The 16,027-nt window shown below is 36.7% G+C and overlaps 2 protein-coding genes across 5 annotated transcripts in view; both read left to right on the top strand.

Annotated features, from left to right (window-relative positions):
* The window catches only part of rxfp2a (relaxin family peptide receptor 2a), a 66,246-nt gene extending 55,926 nt beyond the window's left edge, over positions 1-10,320 (top strand). For all 3 annotated transcript variants that reach the window (XM_089126259.1, XM_039678222.2, XM_039678224.2), the window contains 6 exons: positions 1,168-1,239; positions 1,340-1,411; positions 1,497-1,726; positions 5,582-5,992; positions 6,958-7,176; positions 9,043-10,320. In XM_089126259.1, coding sequence (XP_088982385.1) covers positions 1,168-1,239; positions 1,340-1,411; positions 1,497-1,726; positions 5,582-5,992; positions 6,958-7,176; positions 9,043-9,308 — 1,270 coding nt within the window. In that variant the 3' untranslated portion in view covers positions 9,309-10,320. The remainder of the gene's footprint in view (positions 1-1,167; positions 1,240-1,339; positions 1,412-1,496; positions 1,727-5,581; positions 5,993-6,957; positions 7,177-9,042) is intronic.
* Positions 10,321-10,710: 390 nt separating this feature from the next.
* Positions 10,711-16,027, top strand: part of fryb (FRY microtubule binding protein b) — a 76,075-nt gene continuing 70,758 nt past the window's right edge. The window contains exon 1 of one of the 2 annotated variants that reach the window (XM_089126545.1): positions 10,711-10,847. Coding sequence is in view for 1 of the 2 variants with exons in the window: in XM_089126544.1 (XP_088982670.1) it covers positions 11,396-11,447 (52 nt within the window). In the remaining variant the exon portion in view is untranslated. Of the gene's footprint in view, positions 10,848-11,290; positions 11,448-16,027 lie in introns of those variants that run through there. The other variant, XM_089126544.1, reaches the window with a different exon arrangement.

The following is a 16,027-nucleotide window of genomic DNA, read 5'->3' as shown; positions in this document are numbered from 1 at the left end:
TGGGTACAAAAGTGTACCTTTTGAAAAGGTACAGCCCCAGTGACAGCTTTTGTACCTTTTTTTCTGAGAGTGTATGGTTCTCTTATGTTGCTGAACACAGCTGCGTGAGTGAGTGTCCTTGTGCGTCCGTGGTTCAATACAAAACGGGAAACAAAAGAAAAACTAAACTAACGGACTGAGGAGAAGATCTTGAAGGTGAAAACAAGGTAAGGGAAAAGACAAAAAGCAAAGATGAACTCCGGTCCTCGTTCTTTAAAAGGGAGACTGGATCCACGTCTATTTAGAGCGATCTGGCCAATCACATTCAACAAAACTTTGGCGGGAAAAATTTATTTGTCTCTTCTGATTGCCTAATTTGCATTGTTTATGACGGCATCAGATTCACTCCAAAGATGGTACAACGTCGTCAAATACATTTTATCGTAATCTAATACATATTTTCAGCCGTGGCTAACCGAGAGGTTTAATTTGATACCAATTACTTTGTTTGGCATAGTATAAAGGTAGATATATATATATACTCTTACTGTTCGATAAACTACCAGATCATAACTAGGCTTGCTACACAAGCAGAAACGCAAAGATATACAGGAATATATCATATTCTTTCCAGAATTAGTCAAATTATTCTTTTTGTGTGTGTGCGTTTTTAAGTTGGCTTTTCTTGGCATCCCTTTCACCGCAGAAAGGAGGTGTTTGAGGAGATACTGATCTCTTTTAGGCCCAAACCCATAGCTGTGTCTAAACATTTGCATGCCATAAAGGTGTCAATGTGCAATTTGAATCAGACTTTCTGCTGCCATACTGCCGAGGAAGGGGGCAAGAGTCAGGACTAAAAGTTTTTTCACAATGTACAACTGAGTCATTCTCTACATTCATGTCCTTCCAAAACATTGTGCTTCTATTTCTTCCATGGAACAAACAAGTCTTCTTTTGGTGGCACAAGAAAAGTAATCAGTATTGTGAGCCTTTGAAGCCATGTGCTAGCATTTTACAGAATTGAATTTAAGCTTGTCTAGTTTCATGTCCTTTATGGAGCTTATGACTATTCACTGTTGTTACTGGCTAGAGAGAAAAATCTGTTCAAAGAAAAATGGATTTGAAATGTGATTAGTAAATAATCAGAAAAATTATTTTTGGCTAACATTTTCCATTTAATGCTTGCAGGAACATATCCCACAATCCTGCTCTCCATATTCATGCCAGTCACTTCAATCATCTGGTACAATTGGAGTCTTTGTAAGTAACGTCATTGCATGCTCTGCACTGAAAAAGAATGGCTTTTAAGACCCTATTAGTAGGTGTCGGATGAAATGCGAAGTTAATTTGTGTTTAACAGAAGTCTGGAGGGAATTGAAATTCCTGACATAACCACCAAGATGTTTCTTCCCATGGGAAACCTGTCCCACATGTACGTACCTCTCGTTGTGTGGTCTGTCTAATAATCTGCATTCGCAGGATGCTCAGTTTGTTGCTTGTTCATATGTTTTTTCTAGATATTTTAAGGATTTTCAGTACTGTTCCTACGCCCCACACGTTCGGAAATGTAAACCTAACACCGATGGGATTTCATCAGTTGAAGACCTGTTAGCCAGCCTGATTCTGCGGGTGTCCGTCTGGGTGATGGCCTTCATCACCTGCTTCGGGAATCTCTTCGTCATCGGAATGCGTTCCCTCATTAGAGCGGAGAACACCCTGCATGCAGCCTGCATTAAAGTCCTGTGTTGTGAGTAGGGCTGAAACCATTTTTTAATAATGGATTAAAAAATACATAGTGTGCATTTCTTTCTTATAATAGAACAAAATGGATTATTGATTCATCTGATCTTTGTACTGAACACTTCATATATTTGATTAAAAAAAGTAATGCATTTATATAGATTTCTTTCTTTCTTTCTTTCTTTCTTTCTTTCTTTCTTTCTTTCTTTCTTTCTTTCTTTCTTTCAAACATACAATTCATTTGAAATTTCCTTTAAGAAATTTATAATGGAAGAATAATAAATAAGAATGGAACACTTCATATATTTGATTAAAAAAAGTAATGCATTTAAATAGATTTCTTTCTTTCTTTCTTTCTTTCTTTCTTTCTTTCTTTCTTTCTTTCTTTCTTTCTTTCTTTCTTTCTTTCTTTCTTTCTTTCTTTCTTTCTTTCTTTCTTTCTTTCTTTCTTTCTTTCTTTCTTTCTTTCTTTCTTTCTTTCTTTCTTTCAAACATACAATTCATTTAAAATTTCCTTTACATTTCCATGATCAGAAAGGAGCACATGGAAGAATAATATATAAGAATGGAAGAATAATATTTGTATTATTATTGTTTTATTTTTTTTTAATTATATGAAGTGTACAGCACAAAGTTGTTATTAGTAGTTGTTGTTGATGTTATTTACTATTATTCAAAAATGTATTGTTGCAAGACACACACACGGCCCGAATTGAAATTGCTCCAAAAAAGTTTGGCTACACATCCTACAATGGCAATAACAAAAAAGCATTTTTTTTGGACCGAAAATATACCCAGTAATGCTTAGGCCGCCGTGAATGGCGGTATTAGCAGAAAAAAACAAGGGTAACAAAGGGTTTTATCTGAATAATGGAAGCTGTCAGTAAAGCCTATTATGATTTGGTTTGCTTGTACAGTAGCCTATATTCTTGTGCGCTTTCATTCTCATACATTTATGCATGCATCTATAATCCTATGAGTGACAGTTTGTTTGTTGTCTTATGCTAGTGTTTTTAATTTGAACTTGCTTACAAAGTAAAATTACAGACTGTTCCACAGTTCGATCACTTCCTGATGTATTGAGCAATAACAATCTACTAATAATTCAGTAAATCTGTGGCAGATGTGTTTTTGCCTTTTTTTTTCCAATACAGCAGTTTTACATGCGACATGCATCCAATAGGGATGCAGTTTTTAATTGATTGAAAATTGTGATTTTAAGCTTTTCCTGTGTATTCACAATTTGATGTGAAACTTGGTGAGATAATATTACTTCTCACCTTTGCTGCCTGAATCAAAGATCGCATACAATCACAAGATGGTGGTATGATATCAGCGCATGGCTCGGAGTAATGATGCATTCCATCAAACTGTAAGGAAGAATGTTGTGTTCATAACTTGTTCCTGAAACAACTGAAACTTGAAGACAGCTGGTGTCTTCTTAAATTTACTGACTTGTAGGACAGCCAGTAAGTGAGCATCTGTCAAGTATTTCACATCTCCTCTGGGAGGAACAATTCTGCAAGCAACTTTATGCCAGCTCTGGTCACATGGTCTTGTTTTTATATTGGTAATGGGCAGGGGCGTGTCTAGAGGGAGGGGGGCGTGTCCCCTGTTGCATCTGTAGAGATGACTTGTTAGTGTTATTCCAGCACACCTGACTTACATAAATATAAAATAGATGCATATTACTTTATCTGTTGTTTTAAAAAACTAAAGCACTATAATATTTTTCCAAAAAAAAGCCATGCCTTGGTAAACATTAAAGGGTTAGTTCACCCAAAAATGAAAATTAAGTCATTAATTACTCACCCCCATGCTGTTCCAACCCCGTAAGACCTTCGTTCATCTTCGGAACACAAATAAAGATATTTTTGATTGAATCTGAGAGCTGGATCAGTCCTAGATAGACTGCCTAAGGGACTGGCTCATGACGGCCCATAAAGTCATTAAAGAAAAGGTTTAAATATTCCATGTGCCTACAGCGGCTCAATTATAAGTTTATCAAGCGACGAGACTACTTTTTGTGCGAAAAAAACATAAATAACGACTTTATTCCACTATTCCATTACTTCCTTATGGGCGCATGCGCGAGAACTGAGACGAGGACGTTCTCATTCGTCTACTTCTTGTTACCGGCTGCTCACCGCTTAGGAGTTTTACCGCCCCCTACCGTATAAGATGATGTGCTGATATAGCTGGAAGCGCAAAACTTTCTGTTTACAAGCAGAGGAAGATGCGCGCTGTACATACGCTTTTCAATTTGCGTATTTTCCGCACTACAAGGTGCACTTAAAAGCCTTTAATCTTCTCAAAAAACGACAGTGTTCCTTATAATCCGGAGCGCCTTATATATGGATCATCATTTTATACGGTAGGGGGCGGTAAAACTCCTAAGCGGTGAGCAGCCGGTAACAAGAAGTAGACGAATGAGAAAGTCCTCGTCTCAGTTCTCGCGCATGCGCCCATAAGGAAGTAATGGAATAGTGGAATAAAGTCGTTATTTATGTTTTTTTTCGCACAAAAAGTAGTCTCGTCGCTTGATAAACTTATAATTGAGCCGCTGTAGGCACATGGAATATTTAACCTTTTCTTTAATGACTTTATGGGCCGTCATGAGCCAGTCCCTTAGGCAGTCTATCTAGGACTGATCCAGCTCTCAGATTCAATCAAAAATATCTTTATTTGTGTTCCGAAGATGAACGAAGGTCTTACGGGGTTGGAACAGCATGGGGGTGAGTAATTAATGACTTAATTTTCATTTTTGGGTGAACTAACCCTTTAAAATGTGAGAACATTAACACCATAGCTACATGCAACTTTGTGTAATTTGTACTTAATGAGTTTTTGTTTATTTTTACACCGTAACAGGTCATCCAAGTTTTTTTTTAACAATAAATCATGTCAGAGACAGACTTCATGAGATCTTACGCCAACACACAGAATAAATCATGTTAGATGACTAATCAATGCCTAGGTGATGTTTTTTATGCATTAGAAAAAAACTGTGTTGTCCAATCCTTGTAAAATACAAAATGATTCCCAGGCTCTTGTTTAGTCCATTTATATCAGGGCACTGTGGGCATTGCAAAGATTTTTTAATCAAATCGTGCTTAATATTTTCTAAACAAGTATTTATTTCCAGTTGAATTTTCTGATTTTCCCATGTTTCTTGGTCCCCCTGTGCCCCCTCCATTTATAATATCCTGGAATCGCCCCTGGTAATGAGGAACAGAAATTGTGCGGTCGATATCCACACCACTAATTGCTGCAGCAAGAGATCAATATTGTTTTAAATCAATTTAATTAGTATAGCATGCAACTAGACCTGATAAAATTTGCAGAAGCCTTCAGTTCCCTTTCAAAAGCTACTCTCGATGCTACGTACTCGTATGCATTGGCGCTTCTTCGGACCGGGCCGAGGGCGCTTGCATCTCTTGCTTCAGCCGAGATGATTTCCAGACTGATGATAAAGCTCAAGAAGAGTTAGGTTACGACTGGAGACCCCTAAGCGCACAAATTTAGAGTATATAATTCTGTGCGGTGGCTGAGGGGAGAGGTCCGAGTGACTGTCTCTCCTCTTCTTCGAAAACCTCCATGACGAGGGAAACGTCCAATGGACCTCATCATCAGAGGTTGTGTAAGCATCTTTCTTGCTGTGTTTGAACACATGCTTCACACCCGTCAAACAAAGATGTTTTCCCAATGCGTATACGAGCACACAGCATCTCATCCCTGCTTTTTCAGGGAACAGGGTTACAGTTGAGTAACCCGAGACGGTTTTTCATTTATGAAAATATTAAGTACTGTATCATGCTTAAATATCCATGACATTGTTATTTTTGCTTTTTATATTTTCCAGTTGCTGACTGTCTGATGGGAGTCTATCTCTTCTTCCTGGGGATATTCGATGTGAAATTTCGTGGCGAATATAACCGGAACGCTCTCATCTGGATGGACAGCGTGGAATGCCGAACAATTGGCTTTCTTGCCATGCTCTCCTCTGAAGTATCTGTTCTCCTCCTCACCTACTTGACGCTGGAGAAATTCTTAGTCATCGTTTTCCCTTTTAGCCATCTGCGGCCAGAGAAGGTGCAGACGGTGTTGGTGCTGGCTTTCATCTGGCTTCTGGGATTTGTCATAGCAGCTGTTCCCCTGCTAAATGACGACCTGTTTGGGAACTATTATGGGCGAAATGGAGTTTGTTTCCCTCTGCACTCTGATAGACTGGAGAAACCAACAGCCAAAGGATACTCCACGGGGATATTTCTTGGTTCGATATCTCTGCTTCACTGATTAGATTTTTGATGTATTCAATTTTTGTTCATGTATTTAGTATTTTTAATTATATGGTCCCACTTTATATTAAGTGGCTTTAAGTATTAGGTAATATATATAATATACTTATATGTATAATATATGCATAATATACTTATATTTGAAAAATACCAGCATGTAATTACAGCTATAATTAATTTATGTAATTACATTTGTAATTACACACAGTTGACCCTTCCCTCACACCTTAACCTACCCTTAAACCGACCCATACCACCACACCTGTCCCTTACCCGTATCATACCTCAATAACAGCAAAAGTGTTTTACAATACAACAGGAACACAATAATACGTTGTATTTATTTTTCGATGTAAGTACATAGTACTTAAAGCCACTTAATATAAAGTGGGACCATATATATATATATATATATATATATATACTGTATATATTCTCTAAAAAAATAAATTTAAGCGGGGTGACCTTTTTTCTTTCCTTTTTTTAAAGCCCAAATCGGCAAAGGGGATGATTTATAATGTCTGATTTATCTTGATTTACTGAGGGCTATACGGAAAATATTTAATTGAATAAAATTCTAGCTAAAAACTCAAGGTGTGTCAAGAAGAAAAATGCTTGCGGTGGAAAAATGTTTTGTTATTATATATATATATAGCTACACATATATGTTATTTATTATTATTTTTAATATATATGTATTTTTTTTTTTAGGATGGTCAGGAAAATACTAAACCACAAGAGATGGTACTGTAGAAGGGCACTGTGAAATTTACATTTTAAGTAGGCCTACCCATTATGAAACAGTAACTTTTCTGGGAAACGGGAATATCTGGTCACCCTGTAATTTTTAATTCTGTATCTACAGACAGTCCCACTTATTACTTTCCTTATGTCAGTCCTTATGTGCATATACTGAACTAAGTGTATTGTGTATTCACAGGTCTTAATCTGGTGGCGTTCTTGGTGATTGTCGTTTCTTACTCCAGTATGTTCATTTCCATTTATAAAACTGGCATCAATACCACAGATGTGCGCAGTCGGCTTCACAAAGATGTGGCTGTGGCCAACCGCTTTTTCTTTATTGTGTTCTCTGATGCCCTCTGCTGGATACCCATATTTTTGGTCAAAACACTCTCTCTTCTAAAAGTTGAGATTCCAGGTAAGTTGTCGCCTATATTTCTGCAGCACCATTTTTCTGACCACATGGTTAAAACAGAAGCATGTTTTTCATTTTTGCTTGAATCTTCAACCCAATAACATTTTGAATGCAAGGCAGTTGACACAAAATATATTTTAAAAGAGAAATCTTCAGTTATTTATAATAAGGCACACAAAAACTGGGTGATGCAACCAGAATGAACTAATTTGAGTCATGACAATAAAAAAAAAGAGATTTCAAGTTCCAAACTTGCTGTGATGGGTTTAACATAAAGTAGCTCTCTGTGGCTATACTTATCCACTTTATTTTTAAAGTAAGAGTGAGAGCAGCCATTTATAAATTGAATATGTCAAGGCTTTCATTCTCATGTGCTTCCATTTAGCTTGTTATGCTGCTTGATACTCCAAACTGGTATTTCTAACCATATTATTTTAATGTATTGTCTTAATTATATACTGGTTTGTAGTGCAAACATTTTTACCCCTTACTGTAAAAAAAAATACAATAGTACAAAAAAGTACAATAAAAAAATCTTAATATATATAATCTTATAAAATTAGTACTAATTTCCCCTAGCTTTTTCTTGTTGACTAAACTTTTGTAAATAACAGTTATTTGAACTGAGAAAAAAAAAACTTTAGTTGAGTCAACTTGACATTATTTGTTTTCTGGAGAGGTGCAACTATTCTGTAACAAATCTTTTGTGGTTGAGCCAATTCAAAAAAAAATCTGTCTATGGGATTTATTTTATTTTTCATTAAATAATTTGGTCATCACCATTTTGGTGATAAGCGTTTTCTTTGGTTGGTCAGTTTGGCTTTTTGTGTGAGTTTGTGGTCTTTGTAACAGTGTTTAGAAAAACACAATAGTTGTTGCTAAGAAAGAAAGAATTATCAAGTTTTCAGCCTCATAAACTGAATTCTGAATTCTAAAATACATTATGGGGAAAAGTATTTTGTCTCACGCACAGACATCACGAATCAGCGTATGAATCCCAACAATGGTGACATGCTTCATGCTGCAATACATGCTGAGAGCAACCATAGTATTAAATCATGGCTCCCAGCATGCATTGTGGCATGAAACATGTCTCCATTGAAACATGTCTCCATGAAATGCTCATTACCAAAATGGTGACCAAACTTCATCTGAACCTGTTTATTCTTAATAAGAACCTCTGTTTCCAATAGATGGAAAAAAGTTGAATTGGCTCAACTACAAAAGATTTGTTACAAAATAGTTGCATCTCTCCAGAAAACAAATAATGTCAAGTTGGCTGAACTAAATGTTTTTTTTTTTTTGTGTGTGTGTGTGTCACAGACAACTTATTTTCAGTATAACTGTTATCTACAAAAGTTGAGTCAACAAGAAAATGCTAGGGGAAATATGTACCAAGATTTTTTTGTTGTTGTATGAGATTTTAACAGTGTGGATTTTTTCTGAACCAACCAACTTTTTTCAAGTTATTTTTTTTACAGTGTACTGCCTTTGTTGTTCTTTTATAGCGTTAATGAATCTCGCACATTCACAAAAAATGAGGTGGATGTAATGATAAATAACTATTGGTATTTTTGCCTGGTTATAGCCAAGAGGTCATGGCCCTGGTATTTTAGGCCTGACTTTTACATTTAATTAATTAAATAAATAAATAAATAAATAACTACAATTTAAATAAAAGTTTAGCAACCCTTTCTAATAAAATTCTAAAATGTTTAATTATCCTTTATTTTTTACTGTTGTGCAAAAAAGCCAGTTTCCTGAAAATGACCCAGTTACCTCAAGCCAAGTGTGTCACAAATCCTCAATTTAAGATGATCAGTGAGTTCTGCTGTTGTTGACATCAGTGTCTTCTGTTTATCTCTGCAGGGACGATAAACTCCTGGGTGGTGATCTTCATTCTTCCTATCAACAGTGCCCTTAACCCCATCCTCTACACCCTGACCACCAGCTTCTTCAGAGAGCAGGTGGAGCTTCTCCTTTGCCGCTGGCAGCAACACTCGGCGTCAAAGAAAGGCCGCAAGAGTCTCACCAGCTCCACCATCTACATGGACCCCTCTCGAAATGCAGAATACCCTGCAAAAATATCCTTGCCACGACTGTCTTTAGCAGACATGGATAACCAATATGGGTGAAAGAGCCAGTGAGTAAAAGGATCATAGTATTGGATTATCATAATCTATTTATGGTCAGAGAGGAGAATGAAGGTCTTTCCTGGAACAATTGAAGTAAAAGGATGGCACTGATTCCTGCTGTTTTTGTTCCAATATGGAGTGCTCTTTCTAGACACATGACTCTAGCTTTGATGTTTTCTCCATTAGTAAAAGCTTTCTTGAACACTTCAGCTAGAGCCTCGAACGTCCGTTTTCACCCTAAACGCCATGTCAGGCCCGTAGCCCTTAAGCCCGGGCTTGTTGTTTGTCTCAAAAGATTTTAAAGAAGAAAAGCTATGACTACTAAACCAGTATTTACTGAAGACCACATCTTTGAGAGATCAAATGAACTTTAAAGCATCATTTCTATGAAGGACAAATTTGTACATTTTCTATGGAGATGTGTGAAAATTTTGAGATTGAATTCGAGAGGTTATTTGTAATGTACAGCAAACGGATTAATGCTTGCTTTGCCATTTCACAGAAAACACTCAAAGTTGTCTTTGGTCAACAAACTAGTTGACTGTTTACTGAACAGAAGCGTGCAATCAAGATGAAGAGGTGCTTTTCATTCATCTGTATAAGCTAATACATTGTTTTTGTTTGTTCTTTGTCATTTTTTAACAACAATGCAAACGCATTTTATTTTTATACTCATGTAGACTATTTATAAGGTGGATTTTTCTACATGCAAACATTCAAAGCTGTAAATATGTGCATAGTCCGAAGACTTGTGGAATTTGTCAAGCAATATAAAATTGACAATCTGACAAGGATTTTCTTATTTCGTATTAGTATAGTATTGTGTTTGTGCAATTTTACATAAAAACGCATGGATTGCACTATAAAAAGATCTTTTTTAGGGGGGGGGGGGGTTCTGATGACATTGAACATATTGTTAATACATTTTGTACATTGTATACAAGTTGTATGTCATAAAAAATGTAATCTATACATGTTTTGGCTTTTGCACAAATAAACAAATGAAGTAGAATTTTTAATTATTCAAAGTGTTTGACAGAAAGTGTATATTTTTGCTTATGCTGTGTGAACATTTTACAGGAAGGACAGATATAGGCTACAACTATTATTGTAAGTTCTGAACCTTTTTTAGTCTGCATTGGAAGAGAAAATTCCCAGTCAGTTTGAATGAAACTGAGCTCTTTTAAAGGTAAACTCCATTAAAAATATTGCTTTTGATGCCTTTTAACTGGGTTGTTTGAGACTGTGCACCTGTCAGTATCCAGCAGCATCTTTCCAGGCGCTCCAGAACCTAATGGATGGAAGGACACAGACGAACGTGCGTCTCAGCCAATCAGCGATCTCCATTTCTCTTGTCGGTAATTATATACAATCTGATTGGTCGCTATGGGCGGAGCTTAGCCATCCTCAGCGGCCGTCTTTTTCTGTCAGTCGATGCGAGGAGGAGACGCGACACTAATGAAGTGAAAATAGCAGAATTCAGCGACGACGATTGGATGAAGATATGAACATATAAACTGATACACACAAACATACAAGGTATGACGTTTTTTACTCAATGTAATCCTGTGTCCATTCCATTGAGCTTTTATTTGTGAAACCGCTTAAAATTGACGGAGAAGCCGCGAGGAAGGCCACACCACCAGCACAGATGGTGTTTAACGTTATTTGTCTGTTGATAACACAAACACAACTCAACAGATTTGGCTTCTAACTGTCCCTTGTATAATTAGAAATAATGAATGGTGTCCAAATGGTTGCCATCGGTGTTCTAGCTTCACGAAGTGGAATTAATGTAATTTACTAATAGCTGTAACGTTAATGGAGATGTCTGCTGTGAGTATGACAACAACGTAATAGTGGCTGTGTTCAAAACCGAGTGTGCTGCCTACATAGACAGCATCTTGGGTATCACGGGCGCGCGCAGCCTTTGTCGAACGCGCCAACGATACACTGAAATTCTGCGCGTGACTTAAATAAAGTGATTGATTTAAGGCAGCTCACGCGCTTTTGAGACACATCTACTTGTGATACGGATCATCACTATCAAGCATCACTGATATTGAAATTTACCTTTAGAAAATTGGATGATTTTGTACTCTGCATGGCAACAATCGCATCCTCCTTTGTCTAAACAGGGTGAGTCGTGACAGATTTTTTTTGTTGTCATTATTTAATTACAGTATTCATGTTACTGTTTAATTTATGTATTGTATCCAATTTCTGAGTAGCCAATGCAACAAACCACACGTAGGCTACTCGTTATGGGAAATTTGTGGGGTCCAAAAGTCCACATTGAACATCAGAGATTCAAAATATAATCATAATAAAAATGATAAAATAATAAAATAACCGTAATAAATAATAAAAATACTGAACAAAGAAAAGATGACGTAGCCTAAAATGTTTTGCTCTATTTTGTCACTAATCAAATAAGCAAATTTGTGACAGTGACCATGCAAACTTGTAAATGCCTATTACATAATATGAAACGGTACATAGTGTTTTATAGTGGACTCACATACTGAATTTCGGAGCTCATATATTTTTCCCAGTTGTTTTGATGCTCACATGTTCCAGTGGGAATTGTTTTGCGTCTCTCTGTTTTCAATAGGCAGGAACAGCTTTTGTGTCTGTGCTTTATTCATTACATGTAGTTCAAACAAAAGCGGACAGTCATCTTCATTGCTCTGAACCACATGTGTTTGCTTGAGGATTTGTAAATATTTACATTTAGTTGCTGAAACTATTTGTGAAGCTTGAATGTTTTGTTAATCATTCTAATAATTGGTTATACAAATGCTGATTCAAAATGTGGAATAGCTTGCCTTGCATAATTGTTCATTGCATTTTAGGCACTGTGTTGCGGTTTGTTTTGTCAGTCATATCGCGATCTGCAGTTAGTGAAGATAACTTTGGTTTTATTTTCACTGTGGAAAACCATATATGCATGATTAAATATTATAGGACATATTTAGCATCCACATTATCCAGATGTGTTTGGGTTCTCATGACAAAGACAGGCTCTCTGGATCACAATTTGTAGACTTTAGATAATTTTAGGCTTAAGTGTGCTTTGTATTTTCATTTTTTATCTTCAAATTTTCATTGACTTAAAGCGATAGTTAACCCTAAAATTTTGTGGTCGACCGATATAGGTCTTTTGATGGCCGATACCGATATCTGAGAGAGCTGGATGGCCGATATAAAGCTGATATGCATATATATATATATATATACTATACATACATATACACATACATACATATATATAGATGCGCATTTGCTGAAAAACACATCGGCCAATCAGATAAACGTATCGACCGATGCTGATATTTTAAAAATGTCAAATAACGGTGGCGATATATCGGTCGACCACTACTAAAATTTCTATCTTCAAATTTTCCATTGACTTAAAAGGACAGTTTATCCTAAAATGAAAGTTAAGCACTCATCTGCTCACCCTGTTGTAAAAAAACAATATATTTTTGACCACAAAAGGAGAATTTGAAAAAAAAAAAAGAAAGAAAGAAAAGTCCTGCTGTCACGATCCCAGTCTTTTATATTGAAGTGTATATTTGTTTCTGTGTTCACTTTCTGTGTTTAGTTCCTGTTTTCCCTTGTTGCATTAGGCTCGTTTGCGATGAGTAAAATCTGCGCAGAACCGATCACCGGTGATCTACATCCCGGTTAGAAATGTGTGGTCCGACTTGCTCTGATGTAATGCTGACGTATATGTCAAAAAACTCTCGCGACGGCGAGGCGGCCGTGTCGGATTCTGCAGTCAATCGGATTCTGGACACGACTTGCTGTTGACAGCTTAATGATTTTGGTTTAAAAAACAGTGTAAAATTGTTCTCTTTTAAACAATTCTGATATCATGTTTTTATGTGCATAAATTCTTAAAAAAATGCATTATGTGAATATTTCTAAACTAACAGTGCAACCTCTTTATGGGTTATGTGAATATCATATTTCTATAAAAATATAAAAACATGTCTGTATTAAAGTAAAAATGATTGGTAAACGTCTTTTAAATGGAATTAAGTAACTACTTTGGGTGTCTTGTTCATCATATTTATTTTCATATAAAAGCAACCGAATTTAAATTAGGCTACATCCAGTTTGTTAGCAACACAGCGCATGAATGTGAATCTTCCTTCGATCTCGTTGGTGTCTGATCTGATCCAGCCTACTCTCACATCTCAAACAAGCCTAGTGTCTACCTCATTTGTTTCCTACTTATCACCTACACATGTCTCTTGTTAGGCTGTTAGTCTTTGTGTATTTATACCACAGTGTTTCTTGTGTCTTGTGTATTTTGTGTTTGGTGCACTCACTCTCTTCATGGTTGTCTGGTCTTTGTGTTTTTGTCAATAAAATTCATCTGGATATAATTTTGAATAAAACCCATATTTCAATTCAACTCTCCTTTGTTTTTGGCAACATTACAGCTGCTCATGCTCATCCACATAATGACAGTGAATAGCGAGCAGCATCAAGCTTTTTTTTAAAGAAATGCAGAAGTATTACAGAATGATCCCATGCGAAACGTGCCATAGGGCTGCTCGATTAATCGAAATTAAAGCGTATGTAATTTTGCAAAGGCTGTGATTATTTTTTATTTTTTTTTACAGAGCACAGCTCTGTAATCAGTATTAAATGCTGCTCCATCTGAAAGCCAAAGGGTGCTCTCATGCAGAAACTACAAATATGCCCCGCAGTCATTTCAGAAAATCCCTATAACTATAACACTGTTGCTGAATTGCAGATGATTGAAACGCTTTGATTGATTAAACATGACTAATAAACACACGACTATGACATTATATGGTTCATCTCTATTAGTGCCACAGTTCACTCAGAAAAAAGCACACAATTTTTGGGAAATCAAGTTTAACAAAAATCTCCTTTTGTGGTCCAAAACAGAAAGCAGGTCATATGGCATTAGAACAACTCTAGGGTGAGTAAAGGATGGCTTAATTTTAATTTTCGAGTGAACTATCCTTCTAATGAATTGGTAGTGTTGTCATTCAAAATCTAAACAGCTGAGATAATACCATCTTCTTGGTATTTGCATAAATAATAGCAATTTTTGCAAGCACTGGTATTTTCTTTATTGAGTGCATATCTAATTGTTTTACATTCGTGTCCAAACTAGTATATGAGCACACATTGTACTGTTACTGAGAGACTTGACTGAATGTGTGATGCTCTGCCCACTTAGACATTATGTAATCTTAGAGAAATGGTCTTGGTTATTGTGTGTATAGGTTAGAGAGCGCTTATGGGATTTTATATAACAGCTTCTGACAGGTTTTAGAAGCAGAAATGAATGCATTTGAAACTAGCCACTGTGCTTTGGTAACCAATTTTTAGTCAAGAGTTGTTCACTGTTGTTTCACTTGCTGTTTCTGTATTATGTATGTCTCTCCTCTCACTCTGGCTGTTTTTCAAAGCTCAAGTCATGAATTATTAAAAGCTGCTAAAAAAAAGGACAGCCATAGCAACACTAAATTGTTCTTTCACTTCTGTCTCCATCTATTTCCACATCACTTTTCCTCAAATAATTGATCTCTTTGTCTCTTTTGATGCTTTCTCAGACTAAGCGATCAGAGTGATGTACACTGTAACTAGCGTCGATTACTTTCTGCGATCTACAGTAACCCAAAAACAGAGATTACATGTAACTCTGTAACACCATGCCGTTTCGTCCCACTTTCGGTGTGTTTGGCTTCCCATACTTATGTGTGTTTGTTTGTCAGAGCCTGCAATTGCTGTGTGACGCGCGTTCGCGGTGGACATATCATAACCATGACGAGCTGGACGCGCTCAGAGAAGTTTACAACCGGCAAATCGGTTGGACTAAAAGGAAAAATATAATAATAATAAATGGGTCGGTCCTAATTTGACAGGGTCGGTTGGGTTAAGGCAAACAAGAATATTTTTAAGGATGGCCTTAGTCGTTATGAGCTTATGTCAGCTATAGACCCCTTTTGCGCCGACGTCACAGGTACGTCACGGCGCTAGCTGGAGGCAAAACAAAGTGAGAACTGGAGGCGGCCAATACAAAACAGCACAGATTCGGCTACATTATTATGTATTAAGGAGCTTAAATAATTGTTAGTATTATTAAATGTCATCTTGTTGTGTTGTTTGGTGCAAGAATTGATGAAAAATGAATATGCTGTAACTGGAACTTTTATTTCTAAAAAATATTCACATCATTATAATCGCACTGTAATGTCACTCTTTACATTGTCGTGGTCTCGGCAGAACTGCGGATCGTACACACAAGTCTTGTACAGGACCATATAGGCATCTAAAGATTTATAGATCGGTTTCTCTATAAGGTAGGTGTAGAAGTCAGGCCACTCAACCGAGGTAACGTACGTTAATCCTGTCAGGTCCATGCATTGAGTGAGCGTGTAGGCGGCTACAGGTCGGCCAATCTGGTTTCGTCCGTTAAAAATAACTTTTGGAAGTAATAATCGCGGTCCTGGACACTGAGTGACCTTACACATTAAGATAATATCGGATTTTCTCTAGTCATTGTTAAAAAACAAGCTAACAATCCTTGCTAACTAGCGTTAGTGAAGCGGCCAGAGGGATCTTTCTGCCTCCACCCAAGCTCCACCCACAAAAAACGTCACCATGTTTACCAACTTTGCCCGTGACATCACGGCGCGGTTACCTGCGCTCTGGTTGTCAGAAGAAAA

The sequence above is a fragment of the Pimephales promelas genome, chromosome 23, assembly GCF_988280905.1.
Source record: "Pimephales promelas chromosome 23, fPimPro1.hap1.1, whole genome shotgun sequence".
In the NCBI taxonomy this organism is placed as follows: domain Eukaryota; kingdom Metazoa; phylum Chordata; class Actinopteri; order Cypriniformes; family Leuciscidae; genus Pimephales; species Pimephales promelas.
This window is presented reverse-complemented; position numbering and strand designations above follow the sequence as displayed.